This window comes from Myotis lucifugus, unplaced genomic scaffold (assembly GCF_000147115.1).
Source record: "Myotis lucifugus unplaced genomic scaffold, Myoluc2.0 scaffold_14, whole genome shotgun sequence".
Lineage (NCBI taxonomy): Eukaryota > Metazoa > Chordata > Mammalia > Chiroptera > Vespertilionidae > Myotis > Myotis lucifugus.
The window spans coordinates 1025671-1042232 of NW_005871062.1; the positions used below are offsets into that span (position 1 = coordinate 1025671).

Genomic DNA, 16562 nt, shown 5'->3' on the forward strand with positions numbered 1-16562 from the left:
AAGAGCTTGCATTTCTTAGCATATTTTATATTTGTTTACTACAGTTAGTAGTAACTATTTGTTAGGTACAGTTCTGCTTTTTAATCTATTTTCTCTCATAACCCCATGAGGCATAGGTACCAGTATTAACCCCATTTTGTATATGGGTGTAATTGCAGCTCAGAGAAATTTTGTAACTTGCTTGATGTCTATCAGCTTGTAGAGGCACAGTGGTCTTCCAGTGTGGAAGTCCAGCTTCTTAACTTACTTTTCACAGGCTCTTAAGAGAGCTTGCTCTCTTAGCCACAGTGTCATCTGCTGAAGATTGTGGTACAATACACACAATACCGAGCTCAAATTACTGCTTTCTGTGCTAATCTTGGCTAAAAGCTTGAGCTTTGGAAGCAGTGAGACTCAGGTTAGGGTCCTGGTTCCATTACTCATTAGCCAACTAGATTTGGGTAATTTATTTGTCTAAATCTCAGCTTCCTATATTGTAAAGTGCAAATATTACCTCTCAGAGTTGTGAAGATTACACGAATCAAAGAACCTGTTACTTAACTGAGCTAATTCTGCTATTGGGGTTTTTTTTTTTTTTTTTTTTTTTTTTTTTTTTTTTGTCTTTTAAAAAAAGGTGAGTAGTATGCATTGAATTTGCTGCCAAGCCTGTTTCAGGGGTCCAATGTTTTTCAGAAAAGTGTTGCTCTGGTTGAAAAGAACAAGGGTTAAAAATGAGATGAATTGTGGTCTGGGAACCACACTTTGAGGAATAATGGCATGGCACAATAGACTGGTGAGAGTTTTTCCATGTATTTTCACCTCCACCTCTTCAAGCACACAGGCCATTTGTACATGTTTACCAGGTACTTACACACTAGGGTGTATCATCAGTCCTTAAGAGACTGAAGTTAATGAGTTTTTATATAGTTGACAGTTTCCAACTGTCGGGGCAAAGCTGGCAATGGGTCCTAGGTTCAAAAGGACCTTAGTGTGTGTGCCCTCGGAGAATTTACCTCAATGTGCCTTCGTTTAGAATTTGCAAAACTACCCGGTACATATTATGGCTTTTTAAGTGTTGAAGTAAAAACCTTGTATGCATATATGCATAACCCATGGACACAGACAATAGGGTGGTGAAGGCTTGGGGCGGGGGGCGGGGGCGGGCTGGAGGGGGTCAATGGGCGGAAAAAGGGGACACCTGTAATACTTTCAACAATAAAGAGTAAAAAAAAAAAAGAATTGGTATTACAATCTCTGGTATTATTCCTTTGGGGCTCTCTGATCTATTCCGAAGTTTTGGGCAGTGGGGTCCCCCTGCTGGCCACGTTCTTTAGATGCCTCTGGTCGCCTCAGAGATGACAAGTCGGGTGAAAGGCTTTTTCTATCCACAAGTGTCAACCCTACTTCACCGTGAATGGGGGAAGGAAATGGCTAGTTTAAATTCCCCAGCTCCAGTTGGTCTCCAAGATGTGAGTGAAGTCGGGAGAGAACTTAAGCCTTAAGGCCTCAAAGAAATTAGGGAGGAAAGGGTATAGAGATAACACATTTTCTCTTTGTGCGTGCAGTTTAAGTCTTTTTGCTAACCGAAGGTCCTGCGTTGGGACCTTTTAAGGCTCAGCTTCGATCCTAGCGTCTGTGGCTAAGCACTTAAGAGGTCAAGATTTCACAGCTCGTGCAGGCCTTTGGCTTTCTCCACCCCGGAGTCGCTGCTCAGATCACACTGCCCGGGGTCATCCCGGGTTCAATCCTTTTGAACCTAGGACCCAGCGGCTGCCGGGCAGCTCTGGCCACGCCTCTCCGCGCATCAGCGCCCTCGGATTGGCTCAGTGCAGGGTAGCTCCGCCCCCGCCATGGCCGCCGCCCGCCGCCGGTGCAGCTAAGTGGCTGCCGGGCGACGGGTTTCCGGGGCTCCTCTCCGGCTGCTGGGTGCCGGGTCCTGGCCGCATGGGCATCCTCCGAGGCGGGCCCCCGTGCGCTCGGGCCATGGCGCGCCTGGGCGCGGTGCGTTCCCATTACTGCGCGCTGTTGCTGGCCGCGGCGCTCGCCGTCTGTGCCTTCTACTACCTGGGCTCGGGCCGGGAGACCTTCTCCAGCGCCACCAAGAGGCTGAAGGAGGCCCGCGCCGGAGCCCCCGCGGCGCCCTCCCCGCCGGTGCCGGAACAGGCGCGCGGGTCCGTGGCGCCCGCCCTGGGTGCCAAGGCCAAGAGCCTGGATGGCGGCGGGGCCGGGCCGGTGGACTACCACCTGCTGATGATGTTCACCAAGGCGGAGCACAACGCCGCGCTGCAGGCCAAGGCCCGCGTCGCGCTGCGCTCCCTGCTGCGCCTTGCCAAGTTCGAGGCGCATGAGGTGCTTAACCTGCACTTCGTGAGCGAGGAGGCCAGCCGCGAGGTGGCCAAGGCCTGCTGCGGGAGCTGCTGCCGCCCGCCGCCGGCTTCAAGTGCAAGGTGAGCGGGGCCGCCGCTGGGGGCTCCGGGCGGTTGGCCCACCGCGTCCCCAGGGCGGCCAGTGTGCGCGCCAGGCCAGGTTCCAGGGGTTGTGAGGGGAGTGCCTTCGTTGCGCTGCCCACTGCCAACGCCTCTGGAAGCCTAACTCCTCACCACCACCGCCCCTGCGCCCCCTCCCTCCCACCCCCCGTCCGAAATGTGCTTTCACTGCCAACTGAAAGTATTGTCCGTGAGCCCCATGCACTCAGCTGGTGCAGGAGTGGAGCCGCCGTGTTAACTTGACAACCCTGAACAGAACTCCACCCCTCCCCATTAACTGCGGCCCCCTCGAGAGAATCAGCACACCCCTCTTTGCTAGCATTGCGAGATTCAGCAGTACCTTCAGAGTCTGCACCTCTTTTTATTCTCTTAGTCTTTGACTTTTGAGGATGAGGCAGGTCATTTGAAGACACCAGTAGTCATCCTGTGCAGAGTCTATTGGACAGAACCTTTCTTAGTGAGGCTGCGTGAATTGTTGAAGTTGCCCCAACATTTCTTCTGGTTTTTAAGGTATTTCAGTGGGAACTGGTCAACCTCAAACCCAGCCAGTGTGAACCATCTCTTCCGCCACCCCCGCCCGCCCCTTCCTTCCCACCCTCAAGGATCGTGAACTCATTTAGGGTTGCTGATTCCTCCAAGGGAGCAAGAGAAAGAAAGCTGCAAGAGCAGAGCTGGGGAGAGCAGAGCTAGCTAGCCAACTTGTTGCAGGCTGGACCAACCTTTCCCTGTCATGTCAGAGACTGGGATCCTGGCTTAGTGTTAATTGCCTTCTGGTAGTCAAATTGCTTGCCTCATTTTGACCTGTAGCTGCACAGAGGGGATCTGAGGTTTGATTTTTGGATAGGAATCGTAGGTGATCGTAAAGGATGGAGACTGTTGGTGGTGGTGGGGAGTGGTGGGGAGGCAAGAATAGTGTCCCATGTATTTGTGCCCAGTAAGTGACTAAGGGGAGCCGTTGCCAGGATCCTGCGGGCTTTAGGGGTCTGCTGTGGCTTTTTGTTGCCTACAGACTCAAGTCCTAGTTCCTTGGTAGGGCTACCTGTGTTGTGGGCCTGGACCTCCCTTCCAACTTTGCTTCTCATCCTTCACCTACATGTACCTGAGATCGTAACTGTACTGAATGTGCCTTTACATTTACAAGCTGTACTGTCTGCCCGGAATGTCCTTCCTTTCCTCCTGGGCCCTTGGCTACTCTTCACTTTCACCTTTTTGAGAGTGTCCCTAGACTAGGAGACAGTCTGGGCCCAGCCCTCCACAGCTCTCCATTCCTGCTTCCCCACAGCATCCATGGTCTGTCCCCTGCTCACCAGGAACACCCACCATAGTCAGGGAAGGTCACCCAGGCCTGGACTCTGTGTTGTGGGAGGCCCAGAATCCAGGGCCTGGAGCTTGGGGCTGGAGGAGCCCTTGGAATCTTCCAGTTGGAGGTGGGGCCTGGCAGCCTGTCCCAGGTGATCCTTAGGACCCTGATGTTTGAGAAACGCTGCTCTAGTCCAATGGAGAAAACCTAGGGCTCTTGGTCGTAGGGCCAGTCTGGGCGGGAGCTGTGATTTGACACCAGACACCACCTTGAAGACCAGCGTTGTCATCTGTTCACTTTCTGAGTTAAAGGTAGCAACTCAGGCCCATTGTTCATCACTGCCAGCTCTCTGCTATCCCTCATCCTGAGCTCCAGCTACCGTTGTTGCACACCCAGTGCTTTCCATGCTTTGTTTATGTCGTTCTACTGTCAGGATGCTTTCTCTCTCCATCTCCAAGGCTTGCCCATCTTCAGACACTATCCCCTCCTTAGGGGGAGAGGGGCATAGCTTCCTCTTCCTCCCTTGTGTACCTTCCGGTGCTGTTACAATATCATATCTTATCTCCCATCCCTCTGCATAACGCTCGGCACATAGCACCAGAAATATTGGTCCAGGGGCAGGTCCAGCTTGGAGTCTCTGTTTTATGTGTTTCTCTCCCTCTACTGGGCTCAGTTCTGACAGCCATAGCTGTCACCCAAGGCCTGGAGGCAGCTGCAAGTGACCTGAGGTATTAACACCAGCCTGTTGAGGTATCAGGGATGAGAGTTTGGGGGCTTCTAGCCGGATGGTCAGATAAGGGTTTATCAGTTCTAGCAGAAAATTGCTCCTATTAACTGGTCCTCTGCTTTCAGCACAAATGTTATATTTGCTTGGTAAACTTTTCCTGAGGTCTCACTATGCTCTGTCATAGCACCAAGTACTTTTCCTTAGTAATATTTATGACAGTTGCAGTTACATAATTATTGAATGAATTATTTGTCTTTCTAGACCATAAACTCCTTAAGGGCATGGACCCTGATTTCTCTTAAATATTGTATCCCCAGTACCACACATCATGCCTTGTATATGGGAGTGCATTTTTTACTGAGAATCATTTTCCAATATTAATTAGGAAGAAGGAAACTATAAAAATTCTCAGCCTGGTTGCATCAGAGCTGTAAGGGATCTTCAAGAGCATATAGCACAACAGGTGAGGAAACTTACCCAAGGCCAATTGGGGGGTAAAGAAGGGGGCTACTGACTTGTGTCTTAGACCAGTGTGTTTCCCTTTGTACCATGTTTCCCCTTTAAGGAGCACTTCTCTCTTGTAAGTTCACTCCCAGAAGTGTGTTAGAACATCTTGGGAAACCCTCAGGCTGGGCTCTGGGACTCCACATGTCTGCAAGATGCAGAACAGGGCTACAGTGAGCTAGCATAGAACTCATGCTCATGCCTGGAGGTCTCTTCTCAGGCTATATTCAAGTGACACATAAGTATTTTTTTGCTGAAATGATTGCAGAAATAGATCATAGATCTATTAGTTATTAGTGACCTTAGATTATATTGTGGTTAATTAAATAGCTAAAAAAACAAAACACCAACACATTTACTTAGTTGTTTCGACTATTATGGAAAGTCTTTCAAAATCTACTGGTTTGTTGGCTTCTAATAGTATGGAAATATATTATTTGGATGTTATTTTTAAATAAACATCAAACCTATGTTTTAGGTACCAGCCTATTTAATATGTCCATGGACTGTACATAGAATCACCTGGGGACAGCTACTAAAAATACAGAATCCCCGCCCCTGTCTGTGGGTCCTGCTCTTCTGGGTGGGCCTGGGAATCTGAGTTTGTGTGGGGCTGCGGAGGCAGACATGGGAGGCACTGCTGTAAAGGCTACAGGAGTGCCTGGTGCGCTTCTGACACCTTTCAGACTCAGCTCCAGGATTCTGTCCGGTGCCGCCGGGAGCACAAGGCCTGCACCTACTAGACACTCAGGAAACATTTGACTCCGCAGCTCTCATCCATCCAGGCTATCCTGGTTCTGCTGGCCTGGGAAAGGCTGCCGCATTCACTTTGCTAAAGTGCTGGTGTTATCAGACCACTTCCACTCAAAGCCTCCTGGCTCCTGGCAACAGTCATCCCAGGTACTCCCGCATCCCAGACCCTCAGCTGCTGGCTTCAGCTTCCTTGTCCAGCCCGTCCTCCCTGGGCTGTAGGACGAGCTTCTGAGCCCCCTGCTGTCTCATTCTGTCAAGCGGAATCCTACACTTCTCAAACTGTGGTCGAGATTGTTCTCTTCCACAACCCTTCCTTGCCGTTGATCAGGTTTGATAGAATATGCCACGAAAACCCCAAATAGAGCCCAGCTGGCGTGGCTCAGTGGTTGAGCATCGACCTGTGAACCAGGAGGTTATGATTTGATTCTCGGTCAGGGCATATCCCCAGTGTGGGGCGTGCAGGAGACAGCCGATCAATGATTCTCATCATTGATGTTTTTATCTCTCTCCTCCTTCCTCTCTGAAATAAATAAAAAACAAAAACAAGCAAGATTGAGCTTTATTTCTCATCTAAATGAAGTCCAAGGTTGGCATTCCTGGGCCCTTCGTGAAGTTTTCAGGGTCCTAGGCTCCTTCCAGTTCTCTGTTTCACCATCTCTGGGGAGTGGCCCTTGTCCTCATGTTCCAGGTTGGCTGCTAGAGATTTAGTCATCACACCTGTGTTCCAGCAGCAGGCTGGAGGACCAAAGCAGAGTACCCCGTTTAAAAAAGAGGTCAGCTAATCAGGGAGGAGCGGAGGGCAGGTTTTGGGGGAATCAGCCTTCTCTGCCTTACCCTTCAGGAGCCCACACTGCACTGTGAAGCGCCAAGAATGACCAAGCACCCACTGGGTGGGGCCTCTGAATTCAGAGCTGCAGGGGACATAGACATGGTCAGGCACAGCCCGCGCCGTCCAGGAGCCCATGTCACTTAGCATCACACTCATGGACATTCCCGCTGCAAACTCACAGAGTGGGGCGTGAGATGGGCCTGAGGGAGAGAGACATCACTGAGTTCCAACCCCACTTGGTCAGTTCCTAGCTGGGTGATTGTGGGGAATCCACCTTGCCTCTCAGGGCCGCCTCTGTGAAAAGAGAATTAAACCCCACCTCACGTGGTGGTGAGGGTTAAATGTCACTGTGCTGTAATGCATTCAGCCCAGTGCTGCTGTGTTGGTTGTGTGTCCAGTCTCACAACACGGTACTACCCTGCCGACTTCTGGGAAAATCAATACGACGGGCAGGCCCCAGTGCCCCTGGCATGACCCGTGCCATCTCCTTTTTGGGGTGGCCAGTCCCCTGCAGAGCCCAGTGAGGCTCATTGAGCCACTGTTGGCACGCCCTCGGAGGAGTACATATTGCTGCGCTGTGGTGTTTCTCTTGTGCTATCACCGTGTTACAACTCAGATGTTCACCACTCAGAAAGGCCTTCACTGAACCCCTTTTCTAAAGCAGCCCCCACCCTCGTTATCTTTCTCATCACCTGTCTGTAGCACATATTCACTTGTTCATTCATTCATTCAACTGATGTTCGTGATCGCTTGCCCTGTGCCAGGCACTGTTCTAGGTGCCTGTGAACAGCGGGAACAGGACCTAGTCCCTGCCCTCAGGCAGCCTACATTCTGGGGTCGTGGGGGATGTGTGGGAGGTAGACTTTACACACGTAACAAGTACATGTAGAGTGAGTCAGGTTGTGATTAGTCGTATAGGGAGAAGTCAAGAGGATGAGGACCCATGGAGTGTATGTGTGTCGGGGTGGGGGGTTGTTGGCTGTTTGGTATAAGCGGTCAGGGGTGGCGCACTGCTAAGGTGACATTGGAGCAGGGGCTGAAGGAAGTGAGAGAGCGAGCCATTTGGACCCTGGAAGAGAGCTCTTGTCAGAAAGGCCTTGGGTAGGAGTGTGCTCCGAAAGTTTGAGAAAATAACTGTCCTCTTTGTTTGCAGTCTGCCTCTCCCTACTGGAATATAATCTCCACGAGGGCAGGATGTAACTTACCTTCTTCATTTACTGAGGTAGACAGGAACCCCATAATTGCTCCCCCCCATTTCTGGCCTGGTTGGAAGTGATACACAGACACAGGGAGCAGGAGCCGCCTAACCTGGAACATAAAAACCAGACAGACTTCTGGAGGGACAGGCAGCTCTGGACAGCCACTGGCTTTCCTTCAGGGTTGGGCAGGCTCTGTAGGCAATTCCAGGGCCGGGGAGAAGAGGCCAGGTCAGACATACCTCCCACATGCGCCCATCAGGTCCGTTTCTACTCCTGCCTTAAGGGAGGCATTGGTGTGTGCCCCGTGGGGAGGAGAGATGGGCGGGAGCAAGAGGCCGGGAGTGCTGGTCTTGTTGAGCATCCTCCATGGAGAGGCATGAAACAATGGAAATGGAGGTGCTCCCTCTTCCTCCCATCCCCATTATATTCTTAGCACCGTTCCTGGCACATTCGAGGTTCTCAATAATATTTTATAGTTGACTGATGGATAGCTGTGTTAATTAAACCAAAGAAATCATAGTGTACTTGGTGATCTGCCCCTCGTGCATCAAACTTCAGCCTCCCTAGAGCATGCGGCTGGGTGGCGGCTCAGTCTCCAGATGACAAGTGAGGAATAAGAAGGAAGCCACGTGTATTCCATCCTTAGAAGCGATTGGTGGATTCCCAGAGCAGTGTGTGCTGAGGACTAGAGTGACAAGACAACTGCTAAAGCTCTCTGTGCACATTGGGGATTTCTGGAGGTTCTTTTACTGCAAGAGCAAAACTGTGAGTGTCTTTGAAAAGAAGAGAACCTCCGCTCATAGTTGGGGCTTGAAAGAAGCCTGCGTGTAAGGACCTGGATGCTGGCTATCTCACCGAGGGAGCCAGCGACAAGCAGGTGACACTGAGATGCAGGTTCTCCAGCTCGTCACGTCAGGGCAGCAGGCGCCTCGAACCAGAATGACACGTGTGAATAGGTTTCGATAGTCTGCAAAAAGGTGATGAAAGAGATGTGTCCTGAAATGAGAGGGTCATTGAAAAGAGGGCATTTTATGCTCTAGAATTTAGAGAACAGTGTTATTTTACCACATGCATTTAACAGTGGAACTCTTTTAAATTATAATATGTTCATGAGACAGCTGTAGTAGTTTGTGTACTAATACATTTCTCGCGGAAGACTTTAGTTATGGATCTGTAGGGAATAACTTTGTACAGTGTTACTGTATTGTATACAATAAATTCTGGGTAATTTCACAGGTATGCGTTGAGGTCATAAGGTAAAGGCAGTAACATAGGCCAAGGTTCATCATGTAGATGAAATACATTGATACATGGGTGATTGGTAAATGCTATGGGGGCTTCAATGTACAGATGAAATGGTCCAGCTTTGGAAACCAGTAATGCTTCATGATTTCCTTACTGTTCTCTGTTCTCATGGGCCATTTTTAAAAAGACAACAATATATTTTTTGCAATTAAAAAATGCACATACCATTAAATTCACCCTTTAAAATTTATAATTCAGTAGTTTCTTAAAATATGTTTTCATTGATTTCAGAGAGAGGAAAGGAGAGGGAGAGAGGCATAGAAATATCAACCCTTTGTATGCCATAGCGTCTATAGACGCAACTTGTTGATTTTTAAAATTAAATTCAAAATATTGTGGCGTATGGGAATGGTTTTCATTTTGGACGCATGGCAGTTAACTGGTCAATGATGAGAGAGAATCTTCAATCGGCTGCCTCCTGCTCACCCCTACTGGGGATAGAGCCCACAGCCCTGGCATGTGCCCTGACCAAGAATCGAACTGTGACCTCCTGGTTCATGGGTTGATGCTCAACCACTGAGCCACACTGGCCAGGCCACATTTCAGTAGTTTTTAACTTATTCACAAGGTTTTTCAATTATAACCACTAATTCCAGGATGTTTCACCAACCCCAAAAGAAATCCTATACCCATCAGCAGTCATTCCCCATTTCCCTTCCCCCCTCAGCCCTGGCAACCACTAATCTGTTTTCTCTCTATATAAATTTGCTTATTCTGTACAGTTCATATAAATGGAGTCATTCACTATGTAATCGTTTGTTCCTGGCTTTTTCCACTTAGCATAGTGTTTTCAAGGTTTGTGCGCATGTGTCAGTACTTTCTCCCTTTTAATGGTTGAATAATATTCCATTATATGGATATACCAAATTTTATTCATTCATTAGTTGATGGACACATTTAGGTTTCCACTTTTTGGCTGTTATGAATAATTTGTTGTGAATATTCATTTACAAGTTTTTGTGTGGATATATGGTTTCAGGTCGCTTGGGTATAAACCTAGGGGTGGAATGGCTGGGTCATATGGCAGTTTTGTTTAACTTTGTGAGGAACTGCCAGCCTGTTGTACCATTTTCATTCCCACCAGCAATGTATGGAGGATTCCAGTTTTCTTCACATCCGCGCCAGCTCTTGTTGTCTGTCTTTTTTATTATAGCCATCCTAGTGGGTGTGATGTAGCATCTCATTGTGGTTTTGATTTGCATTTCCCTAAAGGCTAATGATGACATGATTATATATTGATAAGGACAAACATGAATTTATTTGGTATTTTTCTTACATTTTTACTAAAATGCATTTTAGAAGAAAAAACAGGTACCTTGACGCTCCTCCCCTCACCCTGCAAGTGTCTCTCTGGAAACACTTGTATTTTGAAGAACATGGTTTGGAAATTTCTGATGTGTCCCGTCATGTTCTACCTAAAATGAAAGAGGGAGTGTTACTTCTGTGAAGACTTGATTAGGAGAATAACAGTAACCGCAGTTTTCTTCCAGCGCTTCAGAGCGTACAAAAGTGCTTTCACCAGCGTCTCATCTGGGCATCACTGTCACCCATAAGGCATCCCCAAGTTTGAGATGCCTGGTGTCTTACTTGGTTTCCCACACTAATCCATGAGGCCGGACTAGGTGACGTGACTTGGGGAGTAGGAGACACTGCAAGACAGGGACTGGTGCGGGGTGGGCTGCAGCCTACCTCACAGTCTGTATCATCTCCCGCCCAGCGGCCCCTAACAGATACATTCAGTCTAAACAAGGCTGCTTGCTGCAGTGCTGCTTCAGTCTCACTCGCTTCACAGAGCCTGGCAGAGTCCACAAGCATTGGAGCGGGAAGAGAACTCTGGACCTGGCTGTGCAGCCGGGCCTCCAGTGAGCTGACAGACCCGAGGTGGAGGGACAGCCACCTGTTCAGATCCACCCAGAGCTGGGTTAGGACCAGCCCAGGCCCTTGCCTCGACTATCTGAGGGTCGGTGTGATCAGCAGCTTCTGGCCCCTTTGGGAAGGGGAGGTGAGAGCCAGCTCACCCTAACTCCCACGGCAGAGGCAGGGTAAGCGCCTGTTTTCACCCATCTCAGCTGGGCCTCATCTCCCTGATCCTTACGGATATCTCTGGCTGGGGTGTGAAGGCAGCACACTGATCTCCAGGAGGCCAAACTTTTGTAGGTCCCTCGGGGTTGATTTTCCAGCTGCCCTGTGCCTGAGATCATCCAGGGAGACAGTATCAGGGGAGCAATATTCATTGGAGGAAAACCTCATGGTGTGTCCTGCTTGGGGGTGCGCGCTGGAGGGAGCTCCCGAGCTGGCATCAGCGCGCGGGCCTTCCCGCCTGGAGGAGGAGGAGTTGCCTTTCCTGCGCGTCACCACACCCCGCCTCCCTGAGACCCAGTCCTGGGCCCAGTGCTCTCCTGCCCCAAGGCTGGGTGGCTTCCTGCCCTGACGAGCCGCTTCCTGCCCTGACGAGCCGTGTGCGCCGCGCCGCGCGGCCGCTGGAGGGCGCCGTTGCACCATGGTTGCTTGGCCGGAGCCCGGCGCATGGAACCAGCCCCGCGCTGTTTCTGCCGCCTTGCAAGCCCAGGGCATACGCAGAGCAGTTTTTGTTCTAGTTTTTGTTCTTTCTCCACTAGCATCCGTCCCCCACTGTTTTAGAAAGGAAGACTGAAATGAAAGGGAGTCTGCGCGGTGATTGTGGGCGATCGTTTCCTTCCTGCGTGCGGTGTCAACCTGCTTTGATGAGGCCCTTTGAAAAGGGTGGATGCAAAGCTGGGAGGTTGGGTCCTGGATGGAGAGGCCATCAGCGCTTCCCTGCAGTTCAGCAGAGGGAAGAGTGTGGATGGGGGCGGGGGTGACTGCACACGAGCCTCCTCCACCCTCCTGGGTCCCGCCCAGTGACCCCAGCACAGCCCAGTTTCCGCAGGCGCTGGCGCATCCTTTCCGCTCCATCTGGGGTCTCATTGGGTCTCATCACACCTAGCACCGGGTGCGGGAGGCGGGCTTCCTCTTAAAAAGGGGAAATGAGTCGCTTGCAGCTCTGTGCAGGTGGGGCCCCGCTCACCCACCACGAGCTCTTGCAGCCCAGGTGTCCTGGCGTTTAGTGGGAAGTTGGGTGAGTGGTCCAAATCCCCGAGGCGCAGGCATGGTGGGAGGGGGACCGTGACCTGCGTGCTGATCCTGGCAGGCAGCGTGAGTGTGGCCCACAGGTGGGCTTGGATTCCCACCTCAGGGCCACGCAGGGCGGTGAATGGGGACGTCCCCATCTGTCTCTGGCCGGGGGAGGAGGAGCTGGGCCGCAGCGGGAGGGGCTGAGATCGGAGGCCTCCTGCACCGATGGCCCCCGAGGGCGCTCAGAGGACTGGAGGGCAGGGAGTACCTGGAAGGGCTCCCGGCTTTCCCTCCTCACACCTTTCCCGGTCCATGGCTCTTGCCTCTGGCCTCCCAGTCACACACTGGCCCCTGCCCTGGGATGACTGGGGCAACCTCACCTTCCAACCCCGTCCCCAGGCCAGAGCGCCCTGTCACCTGGCACGAAGCCTGCCGTTAACTTAATGTCTTTTAAATGAAAGCCATTGGTTTTATGTAGTGGGTAATTACAGCTAAGCGGCCCTATTACGTGATCAAGTCAGGTGGGCGGGCAGAGATTGTCCCGGAGGCTGGCCTCTGTTGCCTGCTCTGGTCGGCCTGGGCCTGGGAGCACCCTTGTTCTTTCTCTCCTCACTGCAGCTCACCGTGCCTCCCACCAGCAGCAGCTTCTGTCCCGGGCCTGCCAAGGAGAGGCCCCAGGGCAGGAGCGCAGGGCTCGGAGCCCAAGACTTGGGCTCAAATGAGGTCTGTGACATCTGGGAGCAGAGAGGCCCTGGTTGTAACCCATCTGAGCCTCCACCTCCTCACACACGACCTTACAGCTGGCGGCCTCTGTTTCGTCTGAGGGGTCTTAGAGGACCAAATGTTTTGAGCCCCACCTCCCTCACTTGGCAGCAGGTCACCAGAGGGCAGGGCTGGAGGGAATTGGAAAGGCCATGTAGTCCTGTCCCTTCCCTTTACCTATTAGGATCCTGGGGCCCAGAGAAGCCAAGCAGCTTGTTCTAGGCCACACAGCTGGTCAGTGGACAAGGGGTCTGGGACCAGGTCTCCTGCTCTCTCCCTGCCTGCTGTCCCTTTTGTTTATTTCTGAAGCCAGTTCTGGTCTTTCTGTGCTTGTTTGCCTTCGGCTTTTGTTCCTGGCCTGACACATTTTTCTCAGCCACCTGTGACTGCCCAGCCTTCTTCGCCTGTGTTTTGTGTACATTGAATGGCTTTGCTTCATGCCTCACCGAGTGGCTGCTGCAGAATAAAGCTGAGTGGGTCTCCGCAGGTGCAGGCCCCCGACCCTTCTGAAAGGCACCCACTGTCCCTTTGCCCGGCCCTGCTAGCCCCCGGGGGCCCAGCCCATGTATGTGATGGGAGGTGGTCCTATAGAGAATCCTGCTGCTTCTCATTTCCAGGTCTGCACCCTGTCAACCCGAGTCCTGCCGTGTCTGTTACAAGGATCTCTGGTGCCGGGGAGTGGGCTCCCCTTATGTGAGCTGACCTATGCTATACACAGCTCTGAGGAATCCTGGGCCGTGGCCTGGGTGTGAGAAAGTGGGAGGAGAAAGAGCTTAGAGAAAAATGGGCAGTTGGGAGCAGTGCCAGGGCCCCCTGGGAGCCCATCGTCCCCCACCCCGTGACCGGCTTCTACAGAAAGTATAGAACTCTAAATCTAAGGAACCATCGTAATTTTTCCATGTTCCCTTTGCAGCATACGTTAGGTGTAGTGGGGGAATTCGAGTCTCTGCTCACTTCATGTAACATGGGACCAACGTGGGGGGCATCTCATAAGCACTTTCCTATCTTTCTGTCTTGTCTTGCGCTTACTGATCGTATGGCTGTAGCGTAAGTTATTGTCACATTTCTTTTGTAAACTATTCTGTGGGCTTCTGAGTTTTAACACTATAAAGAACACCACAGAGAACATCTCTGTGTGTATGGTTTTCTTCTTTTGAATCACTTCCAGGAACCCTTCCTTGACTCTTATCCAGGTTCACTTGACAATCCTAAGTGGTCCCACTCCCACCAAGTAACATGTGGATGTCAGGACCCAGCGGTAATGCTCCTCCTTGCTCACTCTCTCGCCTTTCTATTATAAAGAGTGTTGCCAGCTAATTTACATTGCATAGTCCTGCTCTCTCTCCTCCTATGTCGTATTTCATTTTTTAAAATGTTATTTTTAGTATTTTTATACATTAAATTCTGAGATATCAAAATACAGAAAAAGTCAGAAAAAATGTAATAGGCACTTATTTTCCTACTATATAGGTTAAATAGGCTCTAACATTTTGCCATATTTGCTTAGATACTTTTAAAAAAAGAAACAAAATATTATAGATTTAGCCCACCCCTAATTCTTCTCTGTCCTACTCCCCCCTGAGGTGTTTGTTCTCTATCACCCACGAGAAGGTGGTGTGCTTTATGGAACTGGGGTTTTGTACCTTTACTTTTACCACATACACTGAGTGGCCAGATTATTATAACCACCTGACATTTGTAGGCAAATTAGCTATAATTTCGCGCTGAAGTTGCTAGAGGGCCAGACCATTATAAATAGGGAAGCAGGTTGTTTACCACGACAGTAGAAGTGATTTTTTTCTGAAGATATGGGTAAACAACGTGATTTAACAGCCTTTGAACGTGGGATACACACACACACACACACACACACACACACACACTGAGTGGCCAGATTACTATGACCACCTGACGTTTGTAGGCAAATTAGCTGTACACTGCATCGTATGGGATATGGAAGCCTAAAGGCCTGTTCGAACGCCTTTGCTGTCTGCAGTTACCAAGATAAAAACATCTCCAATTCGCACAGGAACATAAGGATTGGACAGTCGAGCATTGGAAAAAAGTCATGTGGTCCAATGAATCACGTTTCTAGTTGCATCATGCAGATGGCAGAGTGAGAATTTGGCGGAAACAGCATGAAAGCATGCACCCCACACGCATGAGTACAGCCCTTCAAGCTGGTGGGGGCAGTGTTATGGTTTGGGGCATGTTTTTCTGGCATGATTTGGGCCCTTTGATTCGTGTGGAACAACATCTGAATAGCACAACATACCTAAGTATCATTGCTGATCAAGTTCATCCTATCATGTTGATGGCGTATCCCAATGGAGATGGCTTCTTCCAACAAGACAATGCGCCATGCCATGGTGCTCATATTGTGCAGAAGTGGTTTCAAGAACATGAGGGAGACTTTACCTTGCTTAGGTGGCCCCCACAATCACCAGATCTCAATCCAGTTGAGCATTTGTGGGACGAAGTTAAAAGAACCATCAGGCAGCTGGTTCCACAACCATCAAATCTCACAGAACTGGACAGTGCTATTCATCAGGCATGGTGTCAGATTCCTCGAATCACCTTTCAACATCTCGTGGAGTCAATGCCAAGAAGAATCTCGGCAGTATTGAAGGCAAAAGGTGGCCCAATGAAGTACTGATGGGGTGGTCATAATAATCTGGCCACTCAGTGTGTGTGTGTGTATACATATATATATATATGACATATACCCACTATATATGCATAGCTATATATATGTCATTGCTTTGTATATTTTGAACAAAGTGATATAAGTGATATAAGTGATCTCATATATATCCTCTTGATATTTCCTACATATTGATACATGTAGATCTTCTTTAGTCCTTGTCACTGCTGTGTGGGATTTTGTTATGGGTAGAGCTCAGTTTATGCATCGTCCCTCTGACAGATGGCAGTGTTTTGCCATCACAAACACTGCTTCAGTGAACATGCCGGTACACATCTGCATTCACACAGGTGCTTGGTTTCTCCAGGTCCCACACCTGCAGGAGCATCTCTGACCTGGGTGTATGCATCTGTCCGAGATCTTGCTAAGCTCTTGTCTAGCCCGGGGGTCTCTCGCGTACCCCACATTCTCCCAAGCATTGGTATAGACCCCTTCTCTTGGTGTGGGTCCTGCTACCCTTGTGTCAGGAGGCAGTACCTTGAGGGCAGCTTGAGAATAGGATAGGGGAAACTGAGGGCAAGCTTGAGTGTTCCTTAGCACCACGACGAGCTCCTGGTTGTGTGGAGACATGGACCAGTCTTCCCAGCGTTTTCAGAATCTCTGTAGGTGAGGGGAGGGAGGACGGTGCCTCCAGCTCAAGGAGGAGTAGCCTTTACTCAAGTCTTGACTCAAACCCCTAGGGCTGTCTGGGAAGGCCTGGGCCCTGGCTTTGCAGCCGGCTCTCCCAGTAACCTGCTGTGTAACCTGTCTCCCTCGCTGAGTTGCTGAGTTGCATCAGTGACCTGAATGGCTTCTTGGCTCTACATGTGTTGCTCACCCACTTCTTTTACTTTTTTTGATTAGCAAAGTGGTCCCACTTTCCTGACCACGGCTGTAGGCTGAGCCTTGGGCAGCTGGCAGGTCACAGTGGGGTGTCAGGGG

General features: G+C 50.4%; 1 protein-coding gene across 1 annotated transcript in view; it reads left to right on the forward strand.

Annotated features, from left to right (window-relative positions):
- The first annotated feature begins 1839 nt into the window (after positions 1–1839).
- The window catches only part of XXYLT1 (xyloside xylosyltransferase 1), a 157588-nt gene continuing 142865 nt past the window's right edge, over positions 1840–16562 (forward strand). The window contains 2 exon segments of the mRNA XM_006084750.3: positions 1840–2377; positions 2380–2426. Coding sequence (XP_006084812.1) covers positions 1924–2377; positions 2380–2426 — 501 coding nt within the window. The 5' untranslated portion in view covers positions 1840–1923.